Below are 20,557 nucleotides of genomic sequence, written 5' to 3'. Positions count from 1 at the left end.
ACAAGTACAGTACGAAAATTCAAATTTTGTTTCAATATGAGTGTGTGATAACTAAAAAATATAACCACTTTATATCCAAAACTCAAATTTTAAATATAAAACTTAAAATACAAAACAATGTATAATCAAAAATAAATGGTAATCGCTGACAGATATAATAACTAAAATTAACCAATTTTATAACGAAAATTCAAATTTGGTTTCAATATGAGTGCGTGATAACCAAGAAATATAACCACTTTATAACAAAAACTCAATTTATTTTTTTATTTTTAACGCAAAAAGGAGTACTACGCGAAAATACTTCAGTCACCCCGGGTATTCGCTCGGCCAGGGTTATTATTGTAAAACGCTGAAAAATCCTTCACTTTTGGTTTTTAAGTAAATATAAACACTCTAAACTTTTCAGCCATAAATTTGATAAGTGATTTTTAAATTACTAAATTTAGCTGAAAAGTTACAAAATAATTGTGAAATGTGAGCTTATTTCAATGCTTAGAGGGTATATTTAAATATACATATAAAAAAACGTGAAAAAATTTAGTGAAACATAGAGAAATAACATGTGTTCTTAGTGCAATTTTTTTAATTTTTAAACGTAAATATTTTAAAAAATATTAGTTTTTTTTATATTGTTTTTTTACCCCTCCGCAAAGTAATCGGAATCGTGCCCGATGTAGGCAGTCTGTTTTTTTTTATTCGAAGACATCCAGGTAGCTTGATAAATTTTCCAATGCTGGAATAAAGTACTACAGATAACCATATTTCGGTCCCCAGCGAAGTCCTAGTCCCGCCCATGACATTTCTTGGACTACGGTGTTGTGAACCTTTACTTTTACGAGGACATCAAACCGGCTGGACAGCGGCACCTTTCCAATTAGGGGATATTACATGTACATGTCATGGTCGTCATCAAAGGGTTGTCTCTTATACGAGGCTGGTGTTTCCTTTTCATTGTGGACCTTTTTTACGGGGCGGATCACAAACTCAGCGCACTACTTTGGGGAGGGAATGCTCGATACCTGGTCTAAGACCAGAAGTCGTGATCTGCTTTAACCATATGTAAAAGGATAACTTGCGTGAACTGCTACACAACACTCCATCCTTACATATAACAGTCGTAGATAATTACGTAAAGCCCACGTAGTTCACATATAGAAGGAAAAAGTTTTGACGCTGAACATAAAAATTTGTGAAGTCCACGCGAGAAAAAAATCGGCAAAATATTTTATTCCGTAGTAAAATTAAAATTAATCTTTGCGAAAATGTTTGTAAAAGAAACAGTCCGCCGGCCTAAATATAAAGAATTTTATTGTAGATATATGTGGTGTATACAATTAAACACGGGGGCGGAAACTTAATGGTATGGGCATGTTTCTCTTTGCAAGGCGTTGAATCTTTATTTACATTTTCCAAAATTTTATGCTACCATATGCTGAAGCAAACATGCCGCTGAGATAGTTTTTCAACAAAATACATCGAGATTTGTATATGAGTGGCTTAAGGATGCAAATGTGATCTGTATGCAATAACCTAGTCAATCCTCTAATCTCAACCCGCTTGAAAACTTATGAAGTGCCTGATCTTAAGTGGAGATTAGCGCAAATGACCTTTGGGATGATCCATGGCGAATAGAATTTGAAAACATATGAAAACCGATGGATGATATGAAGATTATTAAAAACCCGTGAATCTAATAAAGGATAACTTGATTTTTTGTTTTTATTTTGAAAATTTTCAGTTCTAATATTCGAAGTGATGCATGAATATAACTACAACAAAATTGTTTTAATTGCAAATACTTCAAAGCTATTAAGAAAAATTCTTACACCCATTATTTTGTCCATGTCGAACAAACACACACTTTAAATAGTTGAATTTTTGAACTCTAAATGCAAATATATATAAAAAAACATAAGTCAACGGCAACACCACTTATACATATATACTACAGTGGACCACAAAATAATATGAAAATGTATTTGGCTGCACAACTTTTTTGGATCACATATAAATGACAAGATACAATTACGGTGCACATAACGGGACCATTGACTTTAACCCATTTACAACCAAGGAGTCAAAAAATAAGTTTATTTAAAATTTTCAGTTTTTTATTGATTTATACCATCGCAGAGATGAACACAAAAAAAATTTTTTTTTCTTACATATACGAAAATTTTGCTGCACCCACACGAGTACAATGGTCAAAAGTATATAAAATATTTATGAGTGGGCTATTTTAAAATAACCGCGTTCCACACACAAAGCAGTAGTTTGCGAGCTATGCAAATCCACCTGATTCGTTTATGGCAGACTCTGCATCTAAGAGGCTTGAGGATTCTCATTGGAAAATGTGCTGCTCCAGTTGTAGAAACACTTGGAGCTAACGCGCGCTGAGAATATCTTTTCAGTGTCGTAGGTAGTATCGCGTTATGTCACGTTGAAATTCAAGCAAATCTTTGGTACTATAATTCACGTCTTTGTACAGCTTCCAAGCGTTTACCATTGTGGAGCACATCATCGAAGTAAACAGCGGCCACCACCATTTTTTGGCCTCGAATCTCAATTTTGTATACATTTACGGCCTGATCATGTAGATCAACACCGCCCATACCGTGGTTGTAATTTGAAAGTAAATTCGGCTAAGGTATACTTATCTTTTTTGTTCTAGTTTTGACCAACGCTTTACGTATTTCAGCGATGCAACCGTATCAAAATTAGTTCCCATAGTTACGACATTATTGTCATTCCACTTKACAAACAATATTTTATTATTGTGGTCGTATTTGGTCTCGAAATATCCTCTTGCTTCTTTTTGGAAATATTTTTTTGGATTCAAAGGACATTTTTTAGTTCTATTTTCTCTCACTGTTCCTACGGCTTTGAAGTTTTTCTCACGCAACATACGATGACTTGTGAAAAAATTGTCAAAATATATAATATGATCGCTTGGGTTATTTATGGTCGAGATCCAAGGGGAAGATGTCTTGTATCACTATCAGCATTTTTAACACCACAGTAAGTTTCCTTTGATGAATTGTTTCGCTGAATGATGGCCAAAATATTTTACCATTGCCTCGTCAATTGAAAGCTTTTCGTGCATAAAACCCCACCTTTGAAACTTTTTGCATAATAGATTCGACAGTGGSCGAGTTTTTGCCATTTTATCAGACTTGTCAATTTCATTATTGTTTGTAAAATGAATGTGGCGTTTTATATCCAAAAATCTGTTTTTAGAAATGTTATTGCTTACAAGAGGTGATAACGTGTCTTCATCCAATTGCCAGTACATAGATTCTCCTGGCATTGACCAGAGTAAAATAAAATGCCTAAAAAGACTTTTAGATCATCTTCGTCGAATATAAATTTATGCGAATTTTTTTGAGAAGCATACAAATAAGTTTGTTCTATGATCAGTTGTACAACGTCTTTATCAAACAGTGTCTCAAATACCTCAACGGGACTTCTACTATCCAAATCCATTTTCATTTTCATCTTGTTTTCTATATATATAGTAGTCGAATCCATTGTCAAGTTGCATGCTTCGTTGTTCCAAATAGGGCTTACAGAACGTATTTCAGCACCCAATCTTTGTAGCTGGGCAAGCGGTATTTCATCTTCGCTGTCAAAGTTTATGCTGTTATTGAATACTTCAACACATCCAGCAACGTCGCCAGGCAAATTTATTTCATTTATGTTATCTTCATCACCTTCCTCTTCGTCAGTATTGACATCGACATCAGGAGGAATCATAACGACATCGACGTCATCTGCCTCATCATCATCCGCAATGTCAGCTAAAGCCTTTGAAAGTTGTTTATATCTCTTTCCATAAAAACACGAAGTGGAAATAGCCATCCTAACCATAAGGTACAATTTTTTATTTCACCTACACATTTTGCCATTGTACCTAAACGGGTACAAAACTTTTAAAAGGCACATACCTCAAATAAGAATAGGTTTTTCAAATGTTTTTTTTGTAAAATTGATCTCTTTAGTCTTATCTCACACAACACACAATTTTAAAACTAACAACTGAGAGATAATAGCTTATCAGCAGCAAAATGACTAAAGACACAAAATCACACAATATGAAAAAACCGCACAGAAGTTGACGTGAAGCGAATGCATTTTTTGTTGTTTCTAGGAATAAAACTACGCATATGATCAAAAATTACTGATTTTCTGTACACAAGCGAGTACAATGGTAGTAAATGGGTTAAAATAGGATACACATTTTTAGTGTGATGATCGTTATTATCGTTCAGCCATGCTTGTTAATTAAGAAAATTAGGAAATATATATAAGGAGATCCAAGAAATATGAGCTAATGCCCTAGATAAAAGAAATAAAAATTAAGGAAGACTAAGTTCGGGTGCAACCGAATATTTTACAATCTTGTAACGTGCATGGAATCAAAGCCATAGAAATAAATACCTTAAGGTGTAAAACGTCAGCCAGAGTATTGGAATCCAAGCAATTGGATGTATACATATACTATACATATATAACTAATACACTGAACGACATATTTGCCATAAGGTTTGTTAGAAAAACGAAAATTATTATATGTTCTGTATGGGAGTTAAAAAATGCTTCCTGGGCGTCATGAACTACCTCACACACATTCAACAATCATATGGAGTAAAGTCTTTTAGATGTACGTAAATCCTATTATTAGTTATTACAAGTTTTCGCCCTATTTTATGCATTTTAGACGCAAGATTACAAGTAAAAATCGCAACTACGCTCTCTAATTTTCACAGAGATAACTCATGGGTCAGCTGATATATGCGATAGAAAATCATCTGAAGTACGAAAATTGTTGTGCTAGGTATATGGGAGCCAAGGGAAGTATTGACACGATTCAACCAATTTTCGATACACAGACATACTATTGTCAGGAAAAGATTTTCTATGAATTTCAATTATATATCTCACACATTGATCAATATTTGTCAACTATAGCTACTGGAGCCTAAATATTCTGTACCTAGGGGCTTGAACAGTTTTTTTTTTTTCGATTTGGATTGTTTATAATCAAAGTGGTCCGATTACGCCCATCTCCGAACGCCATACATTTTTGACAAAGAACAAGTGTACCATGTTTCATCAAGATATCCTTATTTTTACTCAAGTTACAGCTTGGATAGATGGACGGATAGACAGTCACCCGGATTTTAACTTCTCTTGTCGCCTGATCATTTATATATGTATATTAGATATCAGGGTGTTTTTTTTTAACTATTAATTTTTTTCAGTCCCGTCACGAAATTTCTTTAGGAATACCTTATAAACATTTCCTGAAAATTTTAGCCCTTAATATTAACTGGACCATATCCTGTAAAAATTTTCCATAGAAAATACACTACAATTGTGAGTTTTTATCCTTAAATTTCTACAGATTAAAAGTATTTTATGGCATCGCTTTGACTTTAGACGCATATTTCTCAGAATTGTTCACTCTACAAAAGTGTCCAGTGCAACAAAGTCGTAACTCACAGCGGCGAGCTCTAAATATTTTTCGATGAAATTCGCATTTTTTTTTTGTTGTATTTATCTCGTAAATGACAAGAGCTATGGAAAAAATTTAAATGACAAATTTGTAGAAAACTTTATTTGTTATAAAAAACGTCCGAGGTAAAAATCGCTATCATTAATACTTCTCCAGGTATTCAGCTTTTTACGTAAGGCTGTATGCAATTTTCATCGATTTTTTAATACATAGCATCTATAAAAATTCTCCTGTCATTTACAAGATATATATACAAAAAAAATTCAAATCAAAGCGATGCCATAAAATACCTCTGATCTGTAGGAATTTAAATATAAAGTCACGATTGTAGTGTATTTTTTATGGAAAATTTTTACAGGCGTAGGTTCAGTTCTTAATGTTAATATTAAGGGCTAAAATTTTCAGAGAATTTTTTTAGGGTATTTGAATGGAAATTTCGTGACGGGACTGAAAAAAATTAATGGTTCAAAAAAACAAAACGGCTTAATACATGTATGTATGTATATAATCCTATATCTATCTCGCTTAGTTTTAGGTAATACGTACATACAACCGTTAGGTGACCAATCAATGTGTTGCAAGAACAAGGCGAACACCCATTGGCGGGGCTGAAAACGTGTAGAAGTAGATTTTCCAATTTGATCCAATTTTCGTCATTGAAAGTTTTAAGGATCATATGCATGTCATATTATTAGATGAGGTAAAGTTACCTCATGCCTGAGGTAATGTAACATTTATGTACATACATATATGGGCACTGCAAAAAGATGACACTAAACCTTTCATCAAGTGATTGTAGAATCGACGGAATTGAAGTTAAGCATCAGCCCATGCAGTTTCCCTGCATCAACTCCATATAAAACCTCAAGACCGATATGAAAGAAGTTTATCGAACGAAAATCAACCAATTTGAGATATTTGCAGAAGGTGGTAAAAAGGGTTTGGGCAGAATTACCATATGCAAGTAGCCAGAATCTGATACAACTCTGTTATATCCAGGAAGTGTGACGTTCTATTAAAAAAAAACGAAGCTATTCAATGAAAGATTATTTATTTTATTATTCTGCTAAAGTTAAAACAATTTTAATGTACTAATTTTTATATACATTTGAATATGTTCCAAAACCATTTCGATTAAAAAAATAAGTTTACATATTCCCCATATAATCTACGTAATTATGCATCTGATATGTGAGTAAGAAAACTTGCGCTTTTAAAATATTATCGAGTCAACTAGAAATTTAAACAAAGGTTAGGCTCCTATTTTATTTTAATGATTCCAAAAAATGTCTAATTCTGTTAAAGTTATCTTTTGGTTGCAAGTTGCAAGCATGGTTAACAACGTGTACACATCACAGTTGTGATATATACATACATGCATATATACTTTCATAAATTACATATGCTGTCTAATCCATTAATAACATTTTATATTTTTTTATTTTACTTTATATCTGCAAAAATTGGTACTAAGCTCTTAAGTTAAGATTATAAACTTAAATAGTACACAATCTTTCATCATTTATGACCATATACATATGTATGTATGTTCATAGACTGTTTTTTGGAAACGGTAAACCAACCGTCAAAAATACAATAAATGGAAATAAAAAAAGTCAAATAAAACATTGCTTCGATGCTGTAACACATTATGCAACTTACCAATTATGTATAGAGCTCAAGTTCAAACCACTACTATGAAGACACCAAACAACACACCACTCACTCCACAAAAAGTTAAATCACAAGAAACCCAAAGCAAATGCCTCTTCCAATAACCTGCTGAGCAACCATGCAAAACTTAAGCGAAGTCAAGTAAATGAGGCAAACTCATCTACGGTAACTCAAAAAGACAGAGCAAATAATAACGCAAGCCATCAACTTATTTTTTTTTTATTATTGCAATGGCCAACCTACTCAGCTAAACCCAACCGGCTGAAATACCTTCACTTCAGCTGAAGCTGTGATCGGCAATCTTTACCTGCATTTTCTGTACGTATTTTTAATCATATTCATGTGAAGCAATACATACACAACATGCTGCAAATTGAAACGCAAAAATGAAAAACAAAAAATTGGCTAAAAGTGTAGTTTTCGATGCTCGTCTTATAGCGCTAAGTCTAACGCCTGACTTAGGTAAGCTTGGTATATAGGTATATTATTAACGTCAAAATATTTTACCTAATTTCATATTTCACAATTAACCATCTCTTCTGGTATTTAAAACAGGCAATGGCAGATTTGATTTGTAAACGTTAAAATTAAAAAAGAAACACACAATGAGCGCAGGTATCTATATAGATATATATGAATATATGCACATTTTCATTTCAGGTATACATACATATATATTTACGTTTTTAAAAATTTTCTGTAAATATTAGAAACCAGAGGTAGGTGGTTGTCTGAACCTAAAAATTTCCTAATTTGCATTGATTAATTTTCCTTTTCATTGAAAATTGAGATTAGGGAAGTCCATCCAAATACTCTCACTCAGAAAAAAACCCAGATAACAAATTAAACAACTCTGCCATTCGACTGATTCCCGCATCTTGCGTCATATCGCATTACTACACTACTTTGTATTGTTTTGAACGTTATAAACTGGTTTACCACAATCGCATCTACCCTATAGTTTCGCTCTTCGCATCTACATTTTCTCACATATTGCACTTTCAAACACATTTACACAGTACAAATACATATATAAACAGACATAAATATATGTAAATTCAAAGTGATCTTTTCCTTGTAGCGTGTTCAAAAACCTGTACGCAACCCAAAGTAATCGCTAACTCTCAAGTTGTAGACTCTCAAGAAAAATATAAACTTTGTCTCTTTCCAACCAACAAACAACTTGCAAGTTAAATTTATTTTTAAGCAACGTGTGTTAGCACTTATCTCCACATGTATGAACAAACACATTATATACCTAAATGTATAATGTATAAGTATATAGATATAGATATATAAATTATATATACATATATGTATGTATGTAGATGTTACAAAGTTAAAAAGTACAAGTATTTAATTTATACAGTAATTGTATATTAAAGACAAAATTATTTACCTAGATTTATATATATACACATATACATATTTACATAAAAATTTGCTTGTATGTACACAAATATATCGTATATAAGTACGGAGTTACATATATGTATATAATCGTATAGGTTTATTTATATGTAAATGTATATAATGTTGTATCGCGCTCGTATGGGCGCTCATGGACAACAAATACCGGACATGTGAGTGAGTCAAAGCCGAACACAGAGTGCTGGCAAAGACTTGCTTGACTCTTGTTTTCAAGTAGAAATACTTGTATATATATCATTGATATGTATATATGCACGTCTTTATATGTGTGTATGAATCTATGTCGGTACATGTGTTGAGCAAACACACAATCTAAACACACGTCATATAGATATGTACATTTAACGCTCACAAAACGACTATTGTGATCGTAGTTCCTGTTCAGAAAATGCAAACAAAAGTGAGTATGTTAAGAATAATATATTATTATTATCTTACAGGTTTTGGTGCCAAGCTATATTTTCAGACAAATATCTTTAAGTACATATACACATACATATGTAGGTCTGTACAGATGAACGATTTAATTAGCTATTACAAGCCAAAAATTTCCAAAAAAAAAAAAAAAAAAACCTTCAATATAACTAACTTAAAAAATTAAAGTATGGTGAATTATTTATTATTTAATTTTCTATTGCCGTAGCAACGTAAGCACAACTATACCATGCGATATCCGACTATCTCTACACAAAATTTAAAGAATTATTTGGTTTCCCTCCTGTCCATACTCCTAAAACCGATAAAGATAAGAATAGTGATAAAAGATAGATTCAAGAAGATCATTAAATACCTATTTTACCACGCAAATATCGGTAAAAATAATTCGAATATAAAGTCCGATGAGGTTAATTTTACCATATGTATGTAAGTATAATGTACTATATGTTGCTGTTCATGCAAATGTGGAAATTTTACTCCAATTATTTTTATTTAACAAACATATGTATCAATTACACTCGTATGCGGTATTATATTATGAGAAACCCCGTGACTTCCACTAAGTTAGTTAGTTAGAGTGCGAATGAATTGAATCAATGTTATCCAACCGAAAATGTAACTTAAAGACCCGACCCTCCATTTTCGGCTTAAATAAAAAACACTATTTGGTTCCAGAATAAACAAGTAAGGAAGGGCTAAATCCGGGTGTCACCGAATATTTTATACTCTCGCAAGATAAAGTGATAATTGAGATTTCAGGCGTGGTTGTGAACCGATTTCACAAATATTTGGTACATGCCATCACGGTGTTAAGAAAATATTATGTATCGAATTTCAATGAAATCGGTTGAGTACTTCCTGAGATATGGTTTTTGGTCCATAAGTGGGCGACGCCACGCCCATTTTCAATTTACAAAAAAAACATGAATGCAGCTTCCTTCTAACATTTCTTCCGTAAAATTTAGGTTTTCTGACGTTTTATGTTAGTCGGTTAACGCACTTTTAGTGATTTTCAACATAACCTTTGTATGGGAGGTGGGCGTGGTTATTGTCCGACTTCTTCCATTTTTGAACTGTATATGGAAATGCCTAAAAGAAACGACTCTATACAGTTTGGTTGACATAGCTATAGTAGTTTTCGAGATATGTACAAAAATGTTAGTAGGGGCCGAGGCCACGCCCACTTTTCCAAAAAAATTACGTCCAAATATGCCCCTCCCTAGTGCGATCCCTGTCTCTTATACACATCTAGATGTGTATAAGAGACAGGGACGGACAGACAGACATCCGGATTTCAACTCTACTCGTCACCCTGATCACTTTGGTATATATAGCCCTATATCTGACTCTTTTAGTTTTAGGACTTACAAACAACCGTTATGTGAACAAAACTATAGTACTCTCTTTAGCAACTTTGTTGCGAGAGTATAAAAATCGTGTGAAAAAGACATTCATCTTTCTCCTAAATTTATGCTATTTACCAATGCTCGGATTCCTTTAAATTTGTAATATGTCATGTTTAAAAAATGGTATAAAAGCGTTTATAAATTTGACAGCTTCGTACTAATATTTTATGAGATGTATCCTTTTGAATGAAGCAACACGTTAGTTTAAAAAATATGGATTTTTGGGAAAGCAACCGTTGAGAAGTGGTTTGCTAAGTTCAAACGAGGCGAAATGAACACCGAGGATGCAGTGGTAAGGCCTCAAGTGCCTTCACTACTGGGAAGATTAGAGTTATCGGACGATAGGACTCCCCTTTGTTGGCGGGTTCCCCAGGTTTCAATAGTGGGAGCACTCTTCCGACTTTACACACATAAAATATTTGAAGAGTGGTCAGCGACAGGTTGAGGACCTTGGTGAGGTAGCTTACTCCCGTCGGGATGTTTTAGCATAAACATGTTGATTCCATCAGGGCCAATGGATTTAGATGATTTCGCCTTATTGTTGGCATTCTGAACCTCCTCATCGGTAAAAGTAAGGGGTAAGTGGTGGTGGTTGTTTGGCTTTGCCTACCGATTGGTGCAGTCTCATGTCTCTTCGGATTAGACAAAGCCTTGAAGTAGACCAAAGCTCACACCGGTGGAGAGGCTGCAGGACTTCAAGTGCTCTATCCATTTATGGCCGAGTTCAGCAATTATTCCAACCGGGATAAAGCAAGCGGCAGCTGCTGCGATCACCTTGTAGAGCGTAGAGCGGTGAAGGTCTTCTCAGTAAATTCAATGAAGCCGACCCAGTTAGCTCTGATAAAGTTAACAAAGATACGGTGGTCTTCAGAAACAAAGTCGAGAGGTTTCTCGATCGCCAGATTATGGTATTTATCAGACCAACGCTAGCAATGGTAATAACGGACGAGCTATTAGAGATGCCCCTAATTCTGGTGGGTGATTTCATCATTCATTAGGCAGAATGTCGAATAGTCAATCTGTTCCCCCAGCTCCATCCCCCTACGATCGTTTAACAGACAGGAATGCCAAAGATCGTTATGCGTGTTAAAGTCGCCTAGTACCAAACGGTTTACACCACAAAGTAGCGCACCTATATTTGGGTGATATCCTGTAGGGCAATATGTAATGGGGGGATGTATATATTAAATATTTCGAGCTCGACATCGCCTGACCGGAGAGCTCTACCCTGATATTCTAGATTAGACGATATTGCACAATATGAAGGCTAGGCCACCACCAATATCTCGCTCGCGATCTTACAGACCAAAACGGGAGACATGTGGCCTGTTGGAGCAGTAGTGCGTTAGCAACATCGGTACACATAAGTTGTGGTCCACTTCCTACGTGTCCTAAGGCCTGAGCAGGTCTTAAGATGGCTCCATTCATTGTACATACTACTGTGATCACATTGAAAGGTGAATTTTTAATTTATACTTCGCGTGTTTCGAATCGATAAATTTTTTTTCTCTAAGTTGGATTTCACATTAAAGTATTCTTCAGTATTTGAGATACGCGTTGTTTTGGGAGGCTCTAAAAGCGAATTCTTCGATTTTTACTATGTCTGAATTTGTTAAACAAAGAATTGCGAAAATGCACTATCTCATACTGCATTGGTTATTCGTGTTCATTTCGCCACATTTTCAAATAGCCGGAAACACCGTATTCTTCTGATTTACCTTCGTGTAATTTCTGGCTATTCAGCAAGTTCATATGACTACACCGAAGACACCATTTTTACTCAATTGAGGATATAAAATCAAAATCGAAGAAGGCTCTGATGACCATCACGACAGTGGATTTTTCCAAGTGCTATGATGACTGGAAAATTTGTTGGCATAAGTGTATTGCAGGGGGAGGGGATTACTTCGAAGCAGAGGAAATGGACAAAATGTACCTTTCAATTTGATTAAACCTGACCGAGGTGGAGTTTGGATGGAACCTTTTAGTGCAAGCGCAGCAGAAAAATTCCTCCGGGCCCGGGTTGGAGAGATTAAATGGATTGCAAATTGATTGGAAATTCAATTTAATAATTATGTTAAAAAATAATAAATCCAACCGTTAGGGTGGTAAGGGTCATTAGCGTTGTCGTCGAGGTCATCTAATGCCCAGGAAACTTGCTGTTTCGTCGGGGTCGTCCCAAAGGGAGGAGGGTGTTAGATAAGTAGGGTTTGTGGGGCATGCAAAGAGGTGGCCAGTATCATACTGGTCCTGTTGGCAGGACATACATTGGGTACGTCAGGGTCGCTTCTGGATAAGTAGGAGTTTAACCTGCTACAATAACCACAACGAAGTAGCGCTAGGATCTTTCTAAACTTCTCTTATAAATTTCTTCTTTTTCCCGTCCACTTTTTCAAATATCTGCTCTAATGTGATTGTTGTTGTTATAGCGGCTACCTAGTCCCAGCGGGGATATAGCCTTGGTCTACTGATCGTATTAATGAATGTATATGTATTCGGATGCAGTTTCGGGGACTCCCCGAAATTACTTTTTTTTGTAAAATATCCTTCAGCCAGGGTTCATAAAGATTCTACAATTTGTACTCAAGCTAGCACTTACATGAACGGTAGACAAATAACTGGAAACCAATTCGCCTATTCATGCTGATCACTTTTATATCTTTATTTATTTATATCAAGTATTTATACTCACATTAAATTTGTCACGAAGTTAACTTTTTTTGCCCGTTTTCCAAAAACAGATTCAGATGAATGAAACTATTCTAACTCAAAGTAAAATATATACCGTATACACATATACACAATTGCTCAAAATAATAGTTACACGATAAAACTTAGTACTCTCAACAGTTTAAACAACTTTTTGCTGTATGCGACAATTTATGCTGTAAGTTTAATTATGATAATATGGCATCGCCCTTTCTAAGAGAATGAAGCATATGATCCCCCGAATTAATACATGTGTCCGTTTTGCTTGAATTCTCAGGAAAAAAAAAATTGCTCAATATAATAGTTACTCATAAGTGAACTTAACTTTTTGTGAAAACAAAATTAATTTTATCCAGTTTTTCAAGTTTTTTTAGTAAAATTAAATTATTTTTTAATTAGATGGGTCGGAAGTCACATTGCGCTGTGGAAGAAGCCCGGCTGGTTTCAAACCTCAGAAAGTAAGGAAAATCGCTTCGGAAAATTGGGGAAATTAATGGAAAGCTGTCATAATTTTGTTAAAATTGATCGCACCTCTTTGTAAAAAGGATCCATTCAAGTCGTCGAAGGTGATAGCAGCAGAAATTGGAAATGTAGTAAGTGCCCAAACAGTTCGCAGGCGTTTGCAAAAGGCTAAGCTACTAGGTCGTATAGCCAGGAAAGTTCCATTAATGGGATCAAAAAATTTAGATATGAGGTTAAATTTTGCAAGAAGTCATTTAGATTGGTCAGGACCTGAGGGAACAAAAAAGTGGAGAAACATATTATGGAGCGATGAAACGAAAGTAAATTTGTTTGGAAACAATTGTGAGAGAAATGTGCGTCGTCCAAAAGGAAAGGAGATTCACAAAAAGAACTGTGAAGCATGGAGGTGGATGTGTTTCTTGGTATGGAGTAGGTCCTATATAACTTACAACTAACAAAATGACAGCGTCGGAGTACAAGGAAATACTTGAAAATGTCATAATACCCTATGCTGAAGAAAACTTACCATTACGTTGCGTATTTCACCAAGATAATGGCTCAATACATACCTCCAAACTGGTTAAAGAAATATCTTGAAGATAGAAATGTTAACGTTTTGAAGTGAATGTTTTTGGATCTACATACATTTCTTCGTTTTGCTTTTCTTGAAGTTTATTTAAATAAGCTTGTATGTAAATATTTGAAAAATATAAGTACGTTTGCGTTTTTCTTAAAAATTTAAATAAAGCTTTTTATTCATGAGCTTAACTTGAAAAAATATTGGGTAACTATTATTTTGAGCAGGTGTGTATATACCATACTTAAGATATCTTAGGCCCCTAAAAGAGATTTTCAACGATTGTTTATCATTTTTCAAAGGCAAACTGTGTTTTGAATTACCTCGTGAGGCTATAAGCATGGTTTTGAACTGTGTGAATTTTAAGTTGGGATTGCAATTTTATTTCGATATAAAATTTGTGGTATTTGACCAGGCTTATCATGTTAATAACGATCCTTAAGCGTCAAAGTGGTTATAATAAGTAAATATCATAAATGTATAATGATTAATACATCATATTTAACTTTATAATACCCCAATTTTAGATGGAAATTTATAATATTTTTGTATATAAATTTTATACATTCATTTTTTGAAGCTGGGTAAATTCTGAAACCATTTCTATATATTATATTCATATATAGTACATACTAATAGTTTACTTGAAAAATAAATTCCAAATCCATTGTCCAGTTGAATTTCGTGGAAAACATAACTATTTTTGGACATATAAGGGTTTTGCTTGAATTAATTTCAAGTTTGTGAACCCAATTAAGAGGCAAATTTTATGTTATACATAGACATACATACACGTATTCAATAATGGCATGGCATGATTGTCTACGTTGTATCTAAAGGTTCAATCCCTTAAATTTGTTGGTACTTTTGATTATACTCGCACACTGTCTCTGATTTCAAATACCGGTTTTGTATTGACGATGACTTCGGAAAAGTATCAAAAGAAACAAGAAAAATATTACGATTTATATACCCACCATTAGGTAACCATGAGGTATTTAAACTATGGCATAGCAAAAGAGTGGCACAATTTACATAACATACAGTGATTGAGGTCTAGGTCGATTCAGTCATTACTATGTAGTGAAAATTTTAGTATTCAGAGGAGTTCATAAGCCCTTATCTGTGTTTCAATATGGTGACGGTGTATTTAAATGCGATAGTTTAATTTTTTATACACATACATACTCATATATGAACATATGTAAATAAATTTGGGAATTGTCCACTCAAAAACTACTTACATTTTGATAGCTTTAGTTTTTGGGTAACCAACAGTATTTGTAATGAGCTGAATAAGTGCAAAACGCCAAACAAGTTAGCTGAAGTACCTTGTAAGGAGCCATATTAATTTCAATTATCCGAAATGTATCTCCCATATATCCTTTTATATTTTACGTTTTCTATATAGAGTCCTAAAAAAGCTTGCATAAATCAATCGTAAATAATTAAAATATTTTCCACTAGAAATTAGATGGTTAATAGCAATGCATGAATTTTTTTGTCGCTTTATTTTTGTTTGCAGAGATGATGGATTACTTGTATTGTATGTTACTTAAATCTTTAAAATAATTGAAGCAATAATTTTATTTTTGTTCATCTTTATCTTATTATCACTTGCTTGCCTCAAAAACACAATATTAACACCATATCCTCCACTTTAATCAAAGTTTGGTAGTTATAAATTACTACTAAAATATGGAACAGAAAAAAATTAAAAACGAATCTGTGATGCTCTCTAAAGTTTTGCTAAGCCCTCAGCAATATTTAATTCTTAGTTCATCTGAAAAACTACATTAAACATATTGTTATAAGACATCTTATAGAAATCTTGAATATGCTAATTTTAAATTTTAAGTTCCATTAAAAAAATTTTAATTTTTGTCTACAGAACCGAAAACGAGAGTTAGTTTTTCCATTAACTCAGCTTTTCTTAGGCATTAATGCACACAACTTAACATAAATATAATTCGAGTTTCCAATATTTATACAATCGATTCAATTACAATTAAAAAACAAAAAAATATTATATTATATTTCTCCATTATATTAAAATGTATATATGAATGAATTTATTGTATAACCCGCTTGTGTGTACCCTTCCACAACATTACCACTTCAAAATATAGAAAATTATGTATCAAAATATTAATCAAGGTAGGAAATACATATGCCAATGTTTAAAAAGTCCAACTGAAGTGGCCTCCACTCTTACATCCCGGCTAAACTTACTATAAGGATTGTTAATTAATTTTTGCCTTTATTCACTTTAAACACACTAGATCAAACTAATAAGAGAATATTTAACAAAAAACATTTCTAAGCCCGAAAGTTTTGTGAAATCTTCTACAATAAATATGCGATCGTTTGGTTTGTACAAACATTTATATCAAATGTAAATATGTAGTAGTATATTATACATGAAAGCAGCATATACCTTTCCCCCATTTCTTTCAGCAGTGCTTAGGAGTTGGAATCCCATCTTTATTCATTCAAGTATTTAAAAACAAATTTATACATGTGCATTATTGTATGAAACGTGTCAGATGTCGATACGTATACCAACATGTACGATGTTCGACTTTCGAAGCAATTTGCTATTGATACATTAGTTTGCTTATGACATGGCTATACTAATGCTTGTCTTATGCTTTGAACATAAAGACGACTGCACGACAACAAATTTTGGGTCTGCAAATGTCCTCTTAAAGCCAGTTTCTTGAACATTTTGAAGACCGCAACGAAATATCAGTACGCAATATTGTTAACCGTACTAAAACCGTTTACATGAATTATATTTAAATATTTTTCAATGCCTTTAAGTAATTGTTCAGGTGTAAACTGCAGTCACAACATTTAATCAAAATAAATTGGATTTTACACCAAGTCATTAAATGAATAACTTTATTTTCAAACGGAGATTATTTATTAAAATTGTATAAACGTAAGGTTTACTAAGTATATCTATGTACATATAAAATGGAAATGTACTAAATGCGTCACTACCTTATATTGTAATGTCATAAAGAAACATATGTACAAGTAAACAATCATATAGTACTAATGTATTATAAATCAAGTCATAGTTAGTTTAGTGAGTGTGTAAACTAGGAGTATGCGAATATATAGTACATATAACGATCAGTAAACCTTCAGTGTATACTTATATACAGATAGATCCAAGAATAATAATTTGTACATATACCATTAAAGTGCTCATATGTATATTTAGGTTTTTCTTATCTCAATTTAAAAAAATTAACGTGCACACTTGCATATGTGTGGATGTATTTAGGTACTTAGACAAACTCTTTAAGATTAAACATAAAAAATTCTTACGTCCAATGAAATAGTATATATACAAAAAGGACGAAATGAATTTAGGAACTAAGGTAGGTAGGTTTGTGAAGTTAGTGAAAAATCAGTTTTTGTTTTAAGATATGATCGTTCGTTCAACTACATTCACACCATGTGAAGGCATCAGAGTGAAACAGCAAATAAATACTCTATTGGGAATATACTTATTGTGTCTAATTTTTTTCTTAGCTACTCGAACGTCCCGGCTGCCGCACACGGTTTTGTATGCTTGTCTAATCTGCTCAATTTTTTTGTTGGTGTCCATCATAAATAAATGTAAATACGTTCCACTATTATCAATGCTTTACTTTTCATGAACTAGCGTGTATATTATTTTACTGTGGTTTTACTCGCTTATATATATTATTGATACGCGATACACAGCGATATTGTTTTAGATAGATATTCATAACAAACGTTTCCTCAGAGTAAAAGAATACGTAAAGATTTAAGACAGTGCTCGTATTAAAATTTAAATAAATCTAAATATTATAATTATATAAATAGCTAAAAACCACATAGCCGCATGCATTGAACATCTATACTTTTAATATACTATTCACGAGATTTATCAGTAATGCATTATTGTTGAAATAACAAATTCTGTTCATTAATCGATGGCTAACGTTAGAGCTTTAAAGACAAAAAAAAAATGTAAGCATGCCATTATATGCACATGTAAAAGTATGTTGTAATTGTATAATTTTTTTAATATATTTGAAATACTCTCTGCAGACGATATAAACGAACTCCAAACAATGTTCTTCATTTGGTTTTCCATTGTTTCTAATTAGAACGTGTAACATACATATGTATGTAAATATATATACCTTAACTTTTTTTCCATTATATATAACTTTAAATATAAGTTATAAAAAATACTGGTTAACATTTATGGTACTTACCGCTTTAAAAATATCACCGCACTCAAAGTAAATTAATGAAGAATTGTTTGTACTCTTCTGCTGTATAATAGCTGCAGACATTATCGAAAACAAATATTGTTATTCCAAGTATAAAATATATAATTTATGGGGAGAAGGCACGCTTTTCCCGTTGTACACAGCGATACGAAATGAATACTCAATAATTCTTCCAAGCAAAGGCACAAGTTAAAACAGAGATGTATGTGTCTTTGATAACGTATTATGAACCACTTTTTCGATTGCAATATTTAATTATTTTTAATTTGGTTTTCAATTGATCGTATAACAAAGCACAAGAAAATAAACCACAATGAAAGTCGCAATGACAGCACAAAAATACACTTGATATAGCACATGGGCAAATATGTGTAATGATCGCTGTTTCGTTTATAGTTATTCCAATTTATATGTATTGTTTTATTTTGATTCTTCTTATTTTGAGAAGTTCCTTCGGCTCTTGTATTCGTTTCTGAAGTGCTGGGGTTGACGACGTCTTTTTGCTTCTATTTTATTTCATATCGAATATTATCAGCCTGTTGCTGCGTCGATTCTTGTTTTTCTGGCGTAATCGCTTGTGTTGGTAGCGTTAATGGCGGCGCGAATTCATACTACCAATTGCTTGCAGGGCAGTTATGTTGTGCGGTTTTTTGCGTAGAACAAAGTACTATGATTTGTGTACAGTTCTTTGACTTAGTTTTTCCTTTTACTATTTTATCTGATTCTGCATACGGTTATATTCTATTTCGCTCACAGTATATTGGAATCTAGAATATGAATTTTAAACATATCGTTGGAAGCATTAATAAAATCCATTGTAACTTTAACATCCTTGCCACATTCTTTATAATCCTCAATGTTTTAAAAGCTTCAAAATATTTTTTCCAATTCGTTTATATATATATATTGAATAAGAAAAAATATTTGAACAGTAAACAATAAACGGCAATCTGAATCAATTCATCGAATAATTTTAGTTCCAATTATCTACACAAAGCACTATAACTAAAACAAATAGGTAAATTCAAATATATACCAAAACACCAAACACAAACCACACTCGTCAAACTCGATTAGAAGACTGATTGAAACCTTGCTTTAAATAAGCACTACAGAAGTATAAATGTTATCGACTTTCGATATACTATTTATAAAATATATCAAAGAAACTACCATGCCACAAATAATAACTGCCGCCGTCCCAGGCAACCCAACCGGATTATATCAGAGAACGTATTTTTATAGAGAAGGTTCACGATGTCAAAACTGTAGGGATATTTCAGTTTTGGGATATTTACTGTTTTGGATGAGCGTGTTTCACCACAGAAAATTGTTAGCGTGTTTCACCACTTAATATGAGGGGCATGAAAATTGCAGAATTGAGCATTTTCAGTGTTAAATCAGAGAACTTATGCTATTTCCGATGTTAAGGAATGTACGCTTGCAGATTCGCATATATATTTACAATGCGCAACCGACTCTGCATATAATTTATATACATACATACATATGTTATTTTTTATATCAAAAAACAAAAGCATGTATTTACATAGATATGTACGTACAAATTAAACATGATGAATTCCTTAAATCTTTGGAAATATATAATATAATCCTATTTGTATTATAACCTAATTATTTAATTAATGTAGGTTTGATAAGATATATACGTATGTAAATATTTATATACCTACATATTTATTTGCAGGCTTTTAAAAGTTTTGATAATGATGGCGAAGCTCACATTTTGTCAGAGTCAATGTGTCGACGGCATGGATAATATGATACGAAACTCTTTGATTCGAGAAAGAGCTGTCAAAACTCGCATTTTTTATAACATTTACCACTGATGCCACTGCTGAAAAATATTAAATTGCTTATTTAATAAATTATACAAAACACTAAATTAAACACTTTGAAAATGCATACATATGTAAATGCAAAATCCTTAATTAATTTACATAAACATTTATTTTGCCAAAATATGTTCGCACAGTTTAATGAAATTTCATTTCACACTAATTTCCTCAGGTAATTTTAGCGGTTTACTTCTGGCATCCCG

The 20,557-nt window shown here is 32.9% G+C and overlaps 1 protein-coding gene across 1 annotated transcript in view; it reads right to left on the bottom strand.

Annotated features, from left to right (window-relative positions):
* LOC108970884 (protein TIS11) overlaps window positions 1–19,567 on the bottom strand; it is a gene marked incomplete in the record, with an annotated part of 24,501 nt that extends 4,934 nt beyond the window's left edge. Inside the window, 2 exon segments of the mRNA XM_018936575.1 lie at window positions 18,478–19,262; window positions 19,532–19,567. Coding sequence (XP_018792120.1) covers window positions 18,478–18,558 — 81 coding nt within the window.
* Between the last annotated feature and the right edge of the window lie 990 nt (window positions 19,568–20,557).

This window comes from Bactrocera latifrons, unplaced genomic scaffold (assembly GCF_001853355.1).
Source record: "Bactrocera latifrons isolate USDA-ARS-PBARC rearing strain unplaced genomic scaffold, ASM185335v1 scaffold_312, whole genome shotgun sequence".
Lineage (NCBI taxonomy): Eukaryota > Metazoa > Arthropoda > Insecta > Diptera > Tephritidae > Bactrocera > Bactrocera latifrons.
The sequence above is the reverse complement of the archived record's forward strand: the minus strand, read 5'-3'. Positions and strand labels throughout refer to the sequence as shown.